At 37.4% G+C, this 16,386-nt stretch overlaps 1 protein-coding gene across 2 annotated transcripts in view; it reads right to left on the bottom strand.

Moving 5' to 3' along the window:
* The window catches only part of Sbf (SET domain binding factor), a 75,765-nt gene that overhangs the window by 40,939 nt on the left and 18,440 nt on the right, over positions 1-16,386 (bottom strand). For both annotated transcript variants that reach the window (XM_089739965.1, XM_089739964.1), the window contains exons 4-12: positions 6,152-6,268; positions 5,514-5,733; positions 4,756-4,997; positions 3,707-3,957; positions 3,033-3,224; positions 2,829-2,937; positions 2,395-2,531; positions 1,332-1,443; positions 450-634 (exon numbers count right to left, since the gene is read on the bottom strand). In XM_089739965.1, coding sequence (XP_089596091.1) covers positions 450-634; positions 1,332-1,443; positions 2,395-2,531; positions 2,829-2,937; positions 3,033-3,224; positions 3,707-3,957; positions 4,756-4,997; positions 5,514-5,733; positions 6,152-6,268 — 1,565 coding nt within the window. The remainder of the gene's footprint in view (positions 1-449; positions 635-1,331; positions 1,444-2,394; positions 2,532-2,828; positions 2,938-3,032; positions 3,225-3,706; positions 3,958-4,755; positions 4,998-5,513; positions 5,734-6,151; positions 6,269-16,386) is intronic.

Consider the following 16,386-nt stretch of genomic DNA (forward strand, 5'->3'; position numbering starts at 1 on the left):
TCGTGCGATATCGGTGAAACTGGAGCGCCAATAACAATGGCACAACAAGTTAAGATTTCTGTCACAGTACCACAGTCAAAGTATTGTAGACATGGAGCCAGTAATCTCAATAAATCTATATATATGTGTATATTATATAAATTATAATTAGCGATAGTCACAACGGAGAATGACCGTATTCAACTAGTTACTTCAACTCGTTAAAAAATCTCAGGAAATGACCACCATTTTACTAAGATTATATTTCATCCCATATCATCTCATTTCATTTAATTTCATCTGTCTCAAATTAATCATCTTCATTTCATATTACTATTTTTCATAAAAATAAGAATATAAATTAAAATAAGCGTGACTTAAAGGTCTTAGTTACCAGGTCATAAAATCCCTTAAAAAAAATATCTGTGATCCCTAATATTAGCTAGTGGTTGTGGTGTGTGTGCGCGTACCTGACGACGAGCTCGAACTGGTGGTGGTGCAGCAGATGCTTGTTGGTGGGCAGGCGCGCGGCGAGATCCCGCACGAGAGCGGCGCGCGCGGCCGGCGCCCGCAGCGCGCGCACCACGCCCGCCACAGACTTGCGCCCGTCCGCGTACCGACACTCGAATATGGCCGCCACGCACGCGCTCAGCACCTGCCCCCAACCACAACTATCAGCTCGTTGCAATCCAAGTTTTCTGTACTTAGAAATTTCCTAAAGTTATCGACAGATAAACACACACAAAACGCAAGTCATTTGGCGTTTATTTAAAGAATATAGGCAATACAAAAAAAAACGGTGCACGTGATTGAAGTAAAACTTCTTTTTCGATGTAGTAGTAGTATTGTGGTTTTCTTCATTTTTAATCCTTCTATCAAATTTCTCTTGTAATACGGAATGCTGTGTATAAGAAATGCGACACCTTCAACATTTACATTATGTATATATATTTTAAATTATAAATAGAAATAGAAATAGAAATATATATATATATATATATATATTAATACATACTTCATTAAAATAAGGGACGCTACTCGTTGCTAACGCTCGCGCTGGCCTGTAACAGGTATACTACGCGCATGCGTTCGAGTGCCACGCATTCCTCTCAGTCTGTCTCTTTCTAGTATAGTAACGTCAAACGCAACCTTGTTGAAAGAAGTTTCACTTCAATATACGTCGTCATCAATCCTCCAAATCGCATCGCAACAACAATTGGATCTACATGGTCTCCATCGTATTCATCGACATTCAACAGGTTATGTGTTCGGCTTTTGGAAAGACTTCTCGTGCTGCATCTTCTACAGATGTTATTTAAAAACAAGTGCAAACGATTGGATAAACTATGCACCTCGAGTCTCCTGGCAGAATTAGTTGGCGGCAGCTGGTTGTGCTCCACGGCTCCCGACGGAGGGGCTGACAGCGAAACTATTCTGGGCTGAGGCGGCCGGAGTGCTGTTAACCTGGTATCAAAAGGGCGCACACATTTAAAATTAATATAGAAGTTATAATAATTAAACTATTGATTACGAATTTATTTGGGAACTAGCTGACCCGGCAGACTTCGTAGTGCCTGAATCGATAAACAAAAGACCTAAACTTTTGTATAAAATAAACTTAAAACAAACAAAAGGAATCCGTCCCACGGGGAACACATCAAAGGGAAAAAAAATAGGTATTTTTTTTAATTGCGAGTATTTTCATATTTATCTACCTTTTAAACCTTCTCTGGACTTCCACAAATAATTCAAGACCAAAATTGGCCAAATCGGTCCAGCCGTTCTCGAGTTTTAGCGAGACTAACGAACAGCAATTCATTTATATATATATAGATAGATAGATGACAGGGTTTACTAGTATGAATATAATGGACTACATTTGTTCGTTCGGTATCAATCCGTTTGGGTGTTCGAATGAGATGGGACATTACAGCAATTGTTGGCATTTCTGAGAATGTTTTAGGCCCCATCCTATAGCGCACGAGTAACTTCAACAGACTTCAAGAGACATTGATGCAGTGAGGGAGTCACGACTCTCAATAATGAGGAGAACGACTCAAGGAGGAGGAGGAACTTCAACAAAATCATTTTAAATGTAGTCACCACAACAAATCATAATTCACTTGTTAATAAATATAAAGCAGTACTCTTTTTTTTTACTTGAATAGGGATTCGTATGCGTGCCCAATTCTTGATTGGTTACCTTTTAATTTGTCGACGCAATTATTTTATTCGTCCTCGAACCAATATCTGCTACGCACGCTTTTTGGAGATTTCAAGGTTTGGACTAGATATCTGTTATTAGTTTACTAACCAAACATTCATATAAAAACAAAATAATAGTAACAGTTACAAAAAAGTAGTCGCATTTTTTTTTAATGTTTATGCCTTTTGTATTTACAAAATAAATCTCACTTGGGATTATTGGCACTTCTGGCCGAGACCTCGTCCATGACGTCGCGCACCTTCCGCGCGTCGATGGCGGGGAGGGGCGGCTGGTGGATGCGGGACGACGCGCCCTCTGGCGGCCGGAGTATTCTTTGCTGAAACGGCTGCACAACAACACACTATATTTACTGTCGCGTCTGCTAATACACAGGTTAGTAGTTCCGCATGATTGTGCATGCGAATTCATTATTCGTTTAATTATCCGCATCAGTTTCACTTTTTACACGTGTTCACGCACACGCTGTTTTGTTTGAAGCGTCATATTATTATGCTTAATTATTTTATGATATTAATAACGCTCAGTATCGTTCAAGCAAATATGTTCTTAATTACCTTTACTTTGTTACGAGATTTATGAAAAAATTCAGATTTGATTGTTTAAACAATATGACGTATGGTACCTGCGGATTAGGATTTTCGTTGAGATGTAACTGCATCGCGAGATCCTGTATATGTTGTAGTTCCAATTCGGGATTCAGAGATTCTAGTCTTAGTTGTTCCGGGAGATTTCTAAAAACGAGGAAAAGTGGGCCCATTGAAAATTTGTGTTGGATTTGGATAGGGTCGCCGTTTCCGCCCAGTCTACGGTATCGTGCACGACTTACTGTAGCAAGTCGTCGAAGAGGTCGACCGGTCTCCATGGAGGGCCTCGTTCAGCCACGAGCCCGGAGAAGAACATGGAGTCGAGCAGTCGCGCCGTGAACTCGCACTGCGCCAGCCCGCGCGCCCCCACGAACCCCAGCTTGTGGAACGTCAGCACCGGGGCCGGGTGGATGCGGACCAGCGTCAGACAGTGTCTGCAACCGACACACGCCGACCGATAACAACAACAAGATACTCTTAGAATTATTTGAATATGCAATTTCGAAAAGCGCACATCTCTGAAAATGTAAAATTTTCAGGAAATGAAAAAAATTGATTATGTTCTAAAGCAGTGTAAAATTTAAAATATTAACTTTTGAGATATATTTTAGTGTTAATTAGCAATTGAAAATTACTGGAATTATTATAAAATGGGTGTTACATTGCATGTCAAGCATGGACACCATCAATGCCAGGGGCACAGCGATATTTTATTAAGTAGTTCCATTTGATATGACAATAAGGCTGTCTTAATGATAGGTTCAATTTTCAATTGTATGTTTCAGCTATCACATCCTTCAGACCTGAACGCATGACCACCTTCCGTTCACATTGAGCCCCACCATCGGTAATCTAAACACGAAATGAATAGTGTTGTGCCAACGAAAACTAGTCGGATTAGGGATAGATTATGTACCTGTAGCCTTGTAACAGTTTCGCCAAGGTCCTCATGAACACAGCCCTGATCTCCTTGTCCAGCATGTGCGGCGGCGAGGCGGAGGGCGGCGGCGGGGCGAAGGCTGAATCCGCCGAACGCAGTTCCGGCTGCAACACCAGAGCTAACGCGTTCTGCAGCGACGACAACAGCTTGCCTTCCGGCCGTGGAATGTTCACTCCCGCTGGAATGTGGAGAGAGCCGACGTCTAAGTCCGCTACTATGACGTCTAGCTGAAATAGAATAGTTACGAAATTAATAATTTCCTAAAGACAATAGTGCTTTCCAACAGAGCTTTAAAGTTCTTTGTTCGCATCTCCAGAAAAGGACTCGATGGAGAGACAGGTAGTCCAAAGCCGGGTTGAAGGCAAGAGATCACGGGATCGATCACCAACCCGTTGAACTGACCTAATAAAGAAGGCAACTGAGTCCACCATGGTCCAATATACTCGAAACACTTAAAACCGCCAGATCTGGATCGCCAGAAGGGCAATCCTCGGGAACTTGGCGAACGCAGCCACGACCACTCTGACAAGAGTGTCCGGCCAAGGAGGACAGTGCTTTCCAAGTTATGTATTATAAATTATTTCGAAAAAATAAAAATTATAAATGTAGGTACTTGATATGAAAATTTACCCATTTCAATAAATGACGTTTTTTTATGCGAATTTTAAACATTAACTTGATAATAAAAATTCTGATCAAAAAATTCCTAACACATACAAGCTTAACATACAGATAAACATGTATATAATAGTTAAGGAACACCTAAATACAATTCTTCGATAGTGAATTCTTGCGTTTCGGTCTGAAGGGTAGGGCAGCTGTTGTAACTTAGAACCGTTGTAACTCTTAGAACATATATCTCAAGGTGGGTGGCGCATTTACGTTGTAGATGTCTATGAGCTTCAGTAACCACTGAACACCAGGTGGGCTGTTAGTTCGTCCACCCATCTAGGCAACATTTGTTTTTTTATATTTCCGATCTGTTAAAGTTTTTAGACAGACTGATAATTTATACAAGAACTTACCAATTCGGAAACGTCCTCTTTTAAATTAGAATGTACGCCAATGAGGAAGGGCGTCGGCGTCGCCAGGACCTCGGCCAGGCCGGCGGGCAGCAGCGGTATGTACACGTGCGCGTATCGGAACGGGAACATGAGGGCCGCCAGCGCCCGACACACGCCGGCGAGCCGGGCCGCCGCCAGGGACACGAGCAACACCTTGTGCTCGCTCATTACTGCACACCACAGCGTCACTGCGTTGTGTATACCTGAAATAGGACAGTACTGCTAAATTATAACTAAAATACTGGATTACATGTTTCTTTATCGCTTAGATGAGTGGACGAACTCATGGCCCACCAAGTGTTGGGTGGGTACTGAAGGTCATAGACATCAACAAAGTGAATGCCACCTTGACATCTGAGTTCTAATGTCTCCATTTTTACAGTTTTTTTCTTTCTACCTAAGCTGAGAGCCTTGAGAGGCTATTTCACCGTAACCTTAACTAGTAGGTGAGCTCACGGGGCTTAGACCTGACGACGTTACTAACACGAATCCTAGCAAGAGCCATGCTTCGCAGAATCTACCACCGGAGCAGAAACGCGACCCACTGAGAAGATCCGGCGAGAAACTCAGTGGGCTGTGTCTGAGAGTTAATTTACTCGTCGAGCCTTCAAGCCGAAACGTATTATTACTTCACATCAGAAATAGGCAAGGCGGTGGTACCTACCCGTGTGAGCACACAATAAGCCTTACCATCAATTAAAACAGTAAAATGAACTCGCCTAACAGCCGAAGCAGCATGTAAACGGAGGTGTGTGTAACTGGCATGGGCGGTGCTGCGGGCGGCTGTAGAGCCTGTCGGTCCCCGGCACCGATACTGAAGCGCACCTGCGGTCCCCCTGGTTCAGGTACTAACACGCCACCCACCAGATTACCGACAAGCGTCTCGAGAGGCACGCCCAGATTCTCTACCCAGACAGTGTATATTATGCCTAAGCAGTTCTGAAAATAAATAAAAATATATGTAATTCTAAATAGGAACTTGTTGCTCAGGGTAGGGTCAACGGTAAAATACCTCGTGGACGAAGCCCCATGCGCTGGACTGATCAAGTGAAAAACCTTACCGAATACCCACTTAACGAGTGCGTGTGGAAAGCCTCAGTTCGCGAATTATGGAGAACAGCTGTCAAGGCTATATTAAACAAGGATTCCACTTGACACATTTATTGTATTAGTGAGTGGGCCGTTGTCATTAGCTAAATCTGCATCAGTGATTTCATCTTGAAATCCTTTTAAAATTAAACATAATATATTATGTCAGAATAGTATTAGTATAATTCGTTGATCACACTTACAAATTGAGCGAATAATAAATAGTGTCAAAATGCGAGCGCAACTTATAGTAATCTATGTCACTTACCCTGAAGGTATCTATGTAGTCCTGACGTGAAACTATAACAAGACATTTCGGCGCGTACATAATGCTGTGATGTGTGATATTTGCTACGGGTCTTGAGGAATCTAGGGACTCTTCGTCCTGGAACAAAACATAATATATTCATTAATTGATTAATAAATTATCAACTAGACACAGAAAGAAAAATGTTGAGAATATAGGATGATATACCTAAGCTTTAAACTAAGCTCACTGCTGCTGTTTGCGGCAGGATACTGAGAAACATATGCGTATCAGATCAACACTCTCTACTTATAAATAACCAGTATATTTTTGTCGTTTAAATATTTTACTATCATAGATTAGAATTACTAACTATGCATACATATATAACAAGTAATTGAATGATAGTTTTAATTAAATAAAAAAGCCCTATTACCTTAATAATGTTTACATTATTTTTCTTTTACTGCCCAATCACTACATAGTATAAAACAAAGTCGTTTTCTTTATCCCTATATCCCTGTATGTATGCTTAATCTTTAAAACTACGCAACGGATTTTGATGAAGTTTTTTTAATAGATAGAGTGATTGAAGACGAAGGTTTATATGTAAAATAGCATCCACTAAATAGTGGAAAAATCAATAATAAATTACAGTTTCAGAAGCGAAGGGAGGGCGGGTCGCTAGTTTACTATAAATAAGTACATACATGTACACTTTTTTCAGATTACCATTTTGAAGACAAGTTTCAAAACAACATATTAGAGAAAATGTTTTTAGATGAAATCTGACCGACGAACGTTTACGTTACGTATTATAATATCTTCCTAGCTATAAAATCCGACTTATAGAAATACCGAGGCAAGGTAGCTTCCGGCGGCGTCTTAGCAAATGACATCGTTATTAGGTTTACGTTGAGTCTACCTCTAAAGCGGCAACAAATTTCAAATTTATTTATTTTTCCATACTAAAATACGCAGCGGGAAAAACGTTTTACATTACCGACGTAAAATTGTGGTACTCGCGGTTGAACGCTTCTAAGCAATGTATTAATTAAAACAATTGCTGCTGATGACTCGGGAAACGATTACATCAAAAACGAATATTCCATTTCAAAACGTAGACTAATACGAGATATTTTAATTCAATCAATTGTTGACGCCTGTTAATATTGCTGTTAATATCTATATATTAATACGTGAAGCAAAAACTTTGTATACCTTTTTACGAAAATTGCGCGGACGGAAGAGTATGAAATTTTCCACACTTATAGAGAATATAGAGAAGAAGTGCACAATGCTAATATTTTTTTTAAATAATGCATAAAAGATACATTAAATCAATAAAGAAAACATTACACACTACATACCATTTGACGCACACACGCATGGATACTAAGTATTTATTGTCAAACTTTTGTTCTTGACGTCTGTGGTCAAACTGAGAATAGATTAGATATTGTTTGTCTTTATTAATATTTTTTTATAGTGTAGCTTTGGCGAAATTTGTGATTATAAAAGTATAAAATACAATCATAATAGTGTACAAACTTACAATTCCAATTAATTATAGTCGAATTTCGACTACTGCGGAACCTCTAGTTAAGTATATTAAATTTATAATTTTATATTAAACGCCATATTTCACGATAATCTTCGAATTCTGTTTGATTATCGTTAATGAATAGTAATGAAATATGTCCGCACGTTTTAGTAGTTTCTGTACTTACAATATTGTAAATTGTTTGAACACGTGCGCCTGCATGTAAACGTTGACATAATAACCGAATATTAAATTATATAAACACCGTTAATCCTTTTGAATTTTAATTAATAATAAAGAACGTTCTTCGTTTTGCAAGTGTTCATTAACCGAAAAATTGTGTAGTGTAATTTTGTAATGCTTATTCGAAATTTGAACATCATACGCGTTGGATCGGTTCGGGTTATCGACGAAGAATAATAATTATGTCAGGGAAATCTTTAACTTTCGCATTTAGAAAACCCACCTCATAGTCACATAAATAACAAAGTAAATTTTAGTAAGACTTTTGTGTGTTTAGCTTGTACGAAAGATAGTAATATATTGTATTACTAGCTGACCCGGCAGACTTCGTAGTGCCTCAATCGATAGATAAAAGACCTAAGCTTTTGTATAAAATAAACATAAAACAAACAAAAAGAATCCGCCCGACGAAAATTGTTTTTTTATTTAATTACGAGCATTTTCATATTTAACTACCTTTTAAACCTTCTCTGGACTTCCTCAAATAATTTAAGACCAAAATTAGCCAAATCGGTCCAGCCGTTCTCGAGTTTTAGCGAAACTAACGAACAGCAATTAATTTATATATATATATAGATTTTACAATGTAGATTTATTTATTTTCTACTTAACCATACAATACAATAATTATTAGTAAGGCTACGTTTTTATTGACATCATTAAAATCCTCCAGATTTTTTAATAACGTATCAAAAAAAACCTATGTAAACAAATACCAATAATGAAGCAAATAGTACATATTGTTAACATTACAGTAAACTTGAAAAAAAACCTTTGAAAATTTTAGAATAACAGCAACGCAGACGTTTCCTTGCTAATCTTTCGTTTTGCCTATTTAAGTATTATTGTGGAAACGTAAAGAACGAAATGGTGGAAAGAAACGAACAGAGCTTGAACACCGAAAGGTTTATGGACATACTACCTGACCCGGCAGACTTCGTAGTGCCTCAATCGATAAATAAAAGACCTAAACTTTTGTATAAAATAAACTTGAAATAAACAAAAGGAATCCGTCCGACGGGGGGGACATCAAAGGGAAAACAAAATTGTTATTTTTATTTAATTCCGAGCATTTTCATATTTATCTTCGTTTTCATATATTCATATATTCATATTTACCTTTTAAACCTTCTCTGGACTTCCACAAATAATTTAAGACCAAAATTAGCCAAATCGGTCCAGCCGTTCTCGAGTTTTAACGAGACTAACGAACAGCAATTCATTTTTATACATATAGATTTGGGGGATTATTCCTTTTTTCTTTTAAAGATTTGGGACTAAACAGAAATAATTGTCCTTTATTCTTTATACACACATATAATGTAGGTAATTCTTATACACGAGTTGCGTTATTATCTCGTAATGGTTTATTTTCACTTTTGCGTGAAATTTAATTGGACTTTGGAAAGTTTCTTCTTTCGTCACGAGGCCTTGAAATAAACATTTAAAATATCAGGGTAGAGAAAAACATAGATAGCACCAACGTCATAAAATATACACGATTATTTTGTAACAAAGGTAATCGATCTGTAATATGTATACATGTATTGACGTCTTTCACGGACATCCCTTTCCTCGTCAAATTAAACATTTCCGTAGATCTAGATGCGTTCCGGTTTTTAGTTAGAGCAGCCGTTATTCTATACTACTAATATATCATAATGGTGGTAGAGCGTTTTATGAGTATATACAGGTATATACCATCAACTTGTTTATTTCAGCCGTGAAATAGTAGTTTGGAGAATGAGACAGCAGTTAAACTCCACAATTAAAACTTATACTTTATGTCTCTCTGTGTAGGTCGGTGACTACATTCGCCTTACAATGTCAATGGATTTACGGTAACCACTTAACACCGGGTGAGCCGTGAGCTCGTTCACCGATCTACGCGAAAAGATGATATGTTAAAATAACGTCATCCACTGTTTTGTTTTATAAAAACGAAACTCCGACTTGTACATTTTGTTTGATATTATCGTCCATAATTTGATGAATAATACATTAAGCTGGTACGTGCAATTCGGCGCTAATTACCAATCGCTTGCCACACAGCTCGAGAAATAACATTATTATAGAGTGAAACTCATAATTTTACACACGTTTTGTTGCAAAATAATTTTTGGTAGACTTTTTTTTGTGTCTTCCTTAACAACGCGACAGCTATTAGCATAACAACACATTATGCTAGAGCTACGTCCGAAACCAAATTTTGTTTGTTTTTTTTCTTGTAAAATTTGAAGTGATATTTAGCAAAATTTTGTTAATGTCAATGGGTAGACGAGACGACCAATCAGGTACCTGCAGACACCATAACGTGAATTCCGCTGCCCATTTTGACACATAAAGTTGAAGGCTGAATCGCATTTTTATTTTTTATTTATTGCTTAGACGGGTGGACGAGCTCACAGCCCACCTGATGTTAAGTGGTTACTGGAGCCCATAGACATTTACAACGTAAATGCGCCACCCACCTTGAGATATAAGTTCTAAGGTCTCAAGTATAGTTACAACGGCTGCCCCACCCTTCAAACCGAAACGCATTACTGCTTCACGGTAGAAATAGGCAGGGTGGTGGTACCCACCCGCGCGGACTTACAAGAGGTCCTACCACCAGTAATTACGCAAATTATAATTTTGCGGGTTTCATTTTTATTACACGACTAGCGACCCGCCCTCGCTTCGCTTCGGAAACATTAAAACACACATGAATCAAAAAAAAAAATTTTTTTTTTTTTTTTTAAAAAGTAGCCTATGTTCATCAGGGACAATGTCGGCTTCTAATGGAAAAAGAATTTTTCAAATCGGTCCAGTAGTTTCGGAGCCTATTCGAAACAAACAAACAAACAAATCTTTCCTCTTTATAATATTATTATAGTATAGATGTTATTCCTTCACCGTGGAAATCAATCGTGAACATTTGTCGAGTACGTATTTCATTAGAAAAATTCGCGAAAATTTCGCATTGCAACAATGCACTATTCAACCCTTCAAACCGGAACGCATCATGGCGTAACCATCACCATGCACCATCAACAAGCCCCAGTTATCGCCAAACATCTGAACTGAATCGTAATATGCTAAATGATGAAAACTTAAACAAACATAAGGAAATCTTATTGTTAGTACTACATCACGAAATTTTGAATGGGTTACAAAAACAAACTGCAAACTGTCTGCTACAACAAAAATGACGCTCAAATCATATGTCATCTATTTGTGTCTTGTCAACCTGTGACCTTGTCAACTGTAGCAACGATTCATTCATTATGCACTACCTGCATAGTTATTTCTGCACAAGAGTGTTCCTCATCATCATTTCGGCTACATAATTTACAAGTAGTAGAATAGAGAACATTGCAAATAATACAGTTTTGGGAAAAGAGATTTCAACAATGAGATACTGGCTAATTGTTTTTATTATAAGAAATATTAATTTTTTAGCGCACCTAATATAGACATTCCGAAGCAAATATATATTTCCCTCCGTAAAATTAAATTAAGATCTCACTGGTGAAATCGATCTACATATAGGACATTTTCGAGCTTAATGTTAATGTTTTTGTTTTTTAATAAAACCAGAGGAATCATTTCACACTTCTAATGGCGCTCAATTCTACTAAGCTTCATTGCTCAGCTAGATATAGCTACACCTACAAAGAGATTAAAAAAGAACAGTTGCTGAACAAAAAAATGTAATAGACGTAAACGATATTAAATATTCGTCTGAAGGAATTAAGTATTTAATTCAGATAATATTGACAAATGATCCTACCACGTATCTTCGCAAGAGGAAGATATTTCCACAATCTCGCGGTATTTTAGCAGGTTCGGGTAAAACGGTGCCGTAATACGAAAACAAAGTTTATAGAATACCTTCTCGTCTCAGAGCCTTTACAATTCGTTACGGACGATTATTTTGAGATTTATCAATTTGACCGTTGGGCGGATTCAAAATTACCCGAAACTGACATGAGATAGGTGTATGTATGATATCGTTATAAAGGTTATCTTTACTTTTACAGGATTATATTATTATGTTATCGATACCTTTAATACCGAGAATCAACAACATATTGTATAGGTATTACATACTTTAATTTTATCAGTAGTTTTTGGTGCTGCGAACTAAAAGCAACTCTACATTGAGTTTCATGGTTTGCTATTTCACCAGACATCCAATACTACCTATATAGTCCATCCTTATACTCCCAATTAGGCGATGTCTCAAATGTTACAAAAGAATACAATGCGTCACCACAGCAATTTTTTCAAAACATTTCGCTGATTTACTAAGTTAGAAAATTCATAGAGATGGTAAGTTTATGAACTTTAGCATTTATTCATTTTACTTTCGGAATACACTACTGTGACACGCAATATACATACTGTGGCACAAAAAATAGCATTTTTTCTGCAGTGTCTGTAGATCAAGAAAAAATATCTTATAGACTTAGTCTATGAATAAAACAATTTTTTAATGAAAAGAATGTGTTAGTTACTGGTTTATAGTCTCACCAATTAGGCCGACAGACGACCTAGTCTATTTTTAGTTCCCTTCGTTAAGGAACGCGGGACAATCCCAAAGTTTAATTAGGTTTAATCAGCATTAGCTTTTAAGGCCATTTTCAGTTTATGTCAATGGAAGTGATGAGACCTTTTGAAGTAATTTAAATAATTAAATATGTAAGTACAATATAATAACAGTATCATAGTCAAGTAAAAAGATTAACTTGATAAAAATGACAATATGAGGCGTACTTTTGTTGTATATTTCTGGTCATAATTCATCCAATTATCTTAGGTGTTTGTCCGGTAGGGTTTATAAGCCAATTTATGATACATATTGATATGATATGATACATCTCTCCCCCCTACTGACTAAAACGTACATGTAGGTGGAAGGCACACATTCAAATTTTATGACTTACTAATCAAATTCGGCTAGATTTGCTGGTCGTATCTTTGACTTAATTTTTATCCGATCGCTACTAAACTAAAAGCACGCGCTAGGCCACTTTTGAGTATTTCCTGAACATTTATTTCATCGTAATCGGTCGAATCGTTTTAACTCTCTACAAAACTTGCATACGCCCCTCATGACGTATACAAGCGTAGTGTTCGCTCACGCGGCCCGCACTACCTTGAAGCCCCTTCAGGTTATTCAATCCCGATTCTGCAGGATAGCCGTCGGAGCACTATGGTTCCTGAGGAACGTAGATCTCCACGATGACCTGAATCTCGACTCTGTCAGTAAGTATCTACAGTCGGCATCGCTGCGCCGCAATGAGAAGGCGGCACGACATGAGAACCCTCTTGTCGTGGCCGCTGGAAACTACATATCCGATCCTGTAGACCGAATGGTAAGCCGTCGACGTCGCCCAAAGGACGTCATTACGGATCCTCCTGATCCATTAACGGTGCTTTTAGGCACCACAAGCACCGGTCACCGTCCTCGCCGAAACCGTAGCTTGCGACATAGGAATCGACGAGCGAATTAACCCACAGACACAGCCCACTGAGTTTCTCGCCGGATCTTCTCAGTGGATCACGTTTACGATCCGGTGGTAGATTCTGCGAAGCACTGCTCTTGCTAGAGTCAGTGTTAGCAACACTCCGGTTTGAGCCCCGTGAGCTCACCTACACACGTTAGGGCGAAGCTGAAATAGCATCTCAAGGGTATCAAGTACGAAAAAAAACCAATCGTTTCAGTCTATAAAGAACATCCATACACATACTTACATACATATCAAATTTTATACATTTACATAGTATGTGTAAATAAGAATTTCAAATAAGACAACAGAAGCAACCCAATACATTCAAGAACATAAATACCTACCGACAATAATGATATAATATTTTCAATAATTACTGAATGTGAACATTGAAGACTTACAATGACAACAGATAATCCGACTTACAAGATATTTAAAGTTGCGGAAGTGTCCATACGTAGCGGGTAGCTATGCTAGGACATAAAAAATTTGACAGATACTTGCATCTCGCTAACGACAATTTCAAATTAAGTTTGGATATATAGAAGAAGGTCCGAACAATAAGATTCGCAAAGTCAACCGAGCAATTTCTCCCGCTCGGTTGAGATCTTCCATTTGTAGCAGCTTTTATTATTACATCATCAGTTAACTGGTCGAGTTAATGCGACACACTTGGGCTTTTATCATAGCTTTTGTTTATAATAATAATTAAAATATATAAAGTATTTTTTATTTTATTTATTGTCGCTTTATATCATCGAAATATATCTTCACTCTCTTCGCCCTCTTTGTGGCTGTGCTTCTTGTGCAGCGTAAATATGCTAATTGAAACTTTTCGGGTTGTTTAATTTTACAACGCTTCACATACACTGTCTACCACGTCTGTCATGCCATCTGAGGGTACAATATCACTACATAGTATAAAACAAAGTCGTTTTCTCTGTCCCTATATCCCTATGTATGCTTAAATCTTTAAAACTACGCAACGGATTTTGATGCGTTTTTTTTTAATAGATAGAGTGATTTAAGAAGAAGGTTCATATGTATAATACCATCCATTAAATAGTGAAGAAATCAATAATAAATTACAGTTTCCGAAGCGAAGCGACGGCGGGTCGCTAGTAAATTATATAATGTTATTTCGCAAATTGAATTATAAAATGAAAATAGTCGGAAAAAATATTTTTATTTATTTTAGTTGTGTCTCGCCTCTGCAGCATATCCGGCTAACATCTGGACTGGTGTTCTTGTAAATGTTTAATAGTTCGATGTTCGGTTGTGTGCATAACGATAAATGTGTCGACGCATCTGTTACAGAGAAACACGTAGTGTGGTTAGTTTCGTCGAGATGAGGTCGTCGGCCTTGTGGGTCCGAGACGGAATTGTCAGTGAAAATTTCAAAACAACGATCTCCTGTTTATATACATAGATGGAGATAGTATGGACTTTTCTGCAACGGTTTTAATATCGCGGCGGTAAATATACTTTTATATCCGTTTTGAATGAGTGAGTGTTTTAAATTACTTTTAGTAGGTGTTCGAACTTTTTAATTATTGCATATATTTTCCACCAGTGGTTACTGTAATATGTGATTCACATCTGACATATCAACGGACGGATAACGGATATCCTATCTTTCAAATTCGAACGCATTCGTGGTAGGGTACAGTACAAGATCAACCGGGTAGACTACACTTTCCTTCCTGCGTTTGCCGAAAGTGAATTTTGCCTCAAGTTTGAAGGGAAGGACATCCGTTTTGGTATTACAGTTGGATCTTCACTATTTTGTCTATGTAAACACGATATAGAATCTATGAGCACCATTAACTGTTTAACATGTGTAATCTATCCATCGTTTCCAACAATCAACAAAGTTTCACGGGAATTTATGTATACAAATAATTACAGATCTATTCAGCCCACAGACGTCCACTCTTACACATAGAGGACTCCCCAAGCCACAAAGATCAGATCAGACGAATTAATTTCTTATTTTACACATTCTTATATTCCATTTTGAATTCCAACCTTTTTAGATCCATTTAGTACATTCGACGACATACGACTTTGTTTCAGAAATTAAATGGTGTTTATAGAACTTTTTTTTACTAACTACATATTAGTTACAAATATTTTTTAACTCGGCAAACTTAAAAACGAAAATAAATTTAAAAAACCTATGTAGATGGCAAAAATTCTTGAGAAATTAGAAGTGATGCGATGAACTACCTACTATGGGTTTTACTTTAATAATAATATATATTTTTCTCTAGGTTTTACTTTAATTATATATTTTTTTAAGAACTTATAAATAACTCAACGATATGTGATAGATTCTGAAGTTCAAGGACCTCCCCAAAAAACTACTTCAACCAATATGATAAAATACTAAAGCGAACATAATTATAACGCAATTGCCACGTGTAAAATAGACTTAGCTTACAACGTAAACAGATTTGAAAATAAACCAAACAAAAAAATTCCCAGTACGAAGATACTAAGTTCACTTCGTCCATAAACGAACGGGTAATGAACTTAATGTTTTTGCTCATAGATTTAATTGGACTGTTCTATTGAGGCCCTGTTCATTTGATGGTTGAGATCGACATATCCTCGAGGCGTAACGTTAAATGTTCGTACAAAATGTACAGTTACTGATACAAATATCCCGCTGGAACCGAATATTTCTCAAACAGAATTACATATACCTAATTAAGCTCTATACGCGGTTTTGTATTGTGAAAATATACGATTTTTAAATCTATAATTCCTTGCGAATCATTCCTGTTTCCAGTCCTTCAATAATGTCATCTGCGTGTGTCTCCTCAAACACTGTTCCATGATCACTTGTGTCATTGAAAGCAGTTTTTCTTTTTCTCATTTTGATCACTTTCCTTGTCGTAACATGTTAAGTAATCAGAGTTTGGGTATAGTTTGTGTTTCGTGTATTTTCCGGTACCAACAATGCAGGAGGA

The sequence above is a fragment of the Bombyx mandarina genome, chromosome A1, assembly GCF_030267445.1.
Source record: "Bombyx mandarina strain Sakado chromosome A1, ASM3026744v2".
Lineage (NCBI taxonomy): Eukaryota > Metazoa > Arthropoda > Insecta > Lepidoptera > Bombycidae > Bombyx > Bombyx mandarina.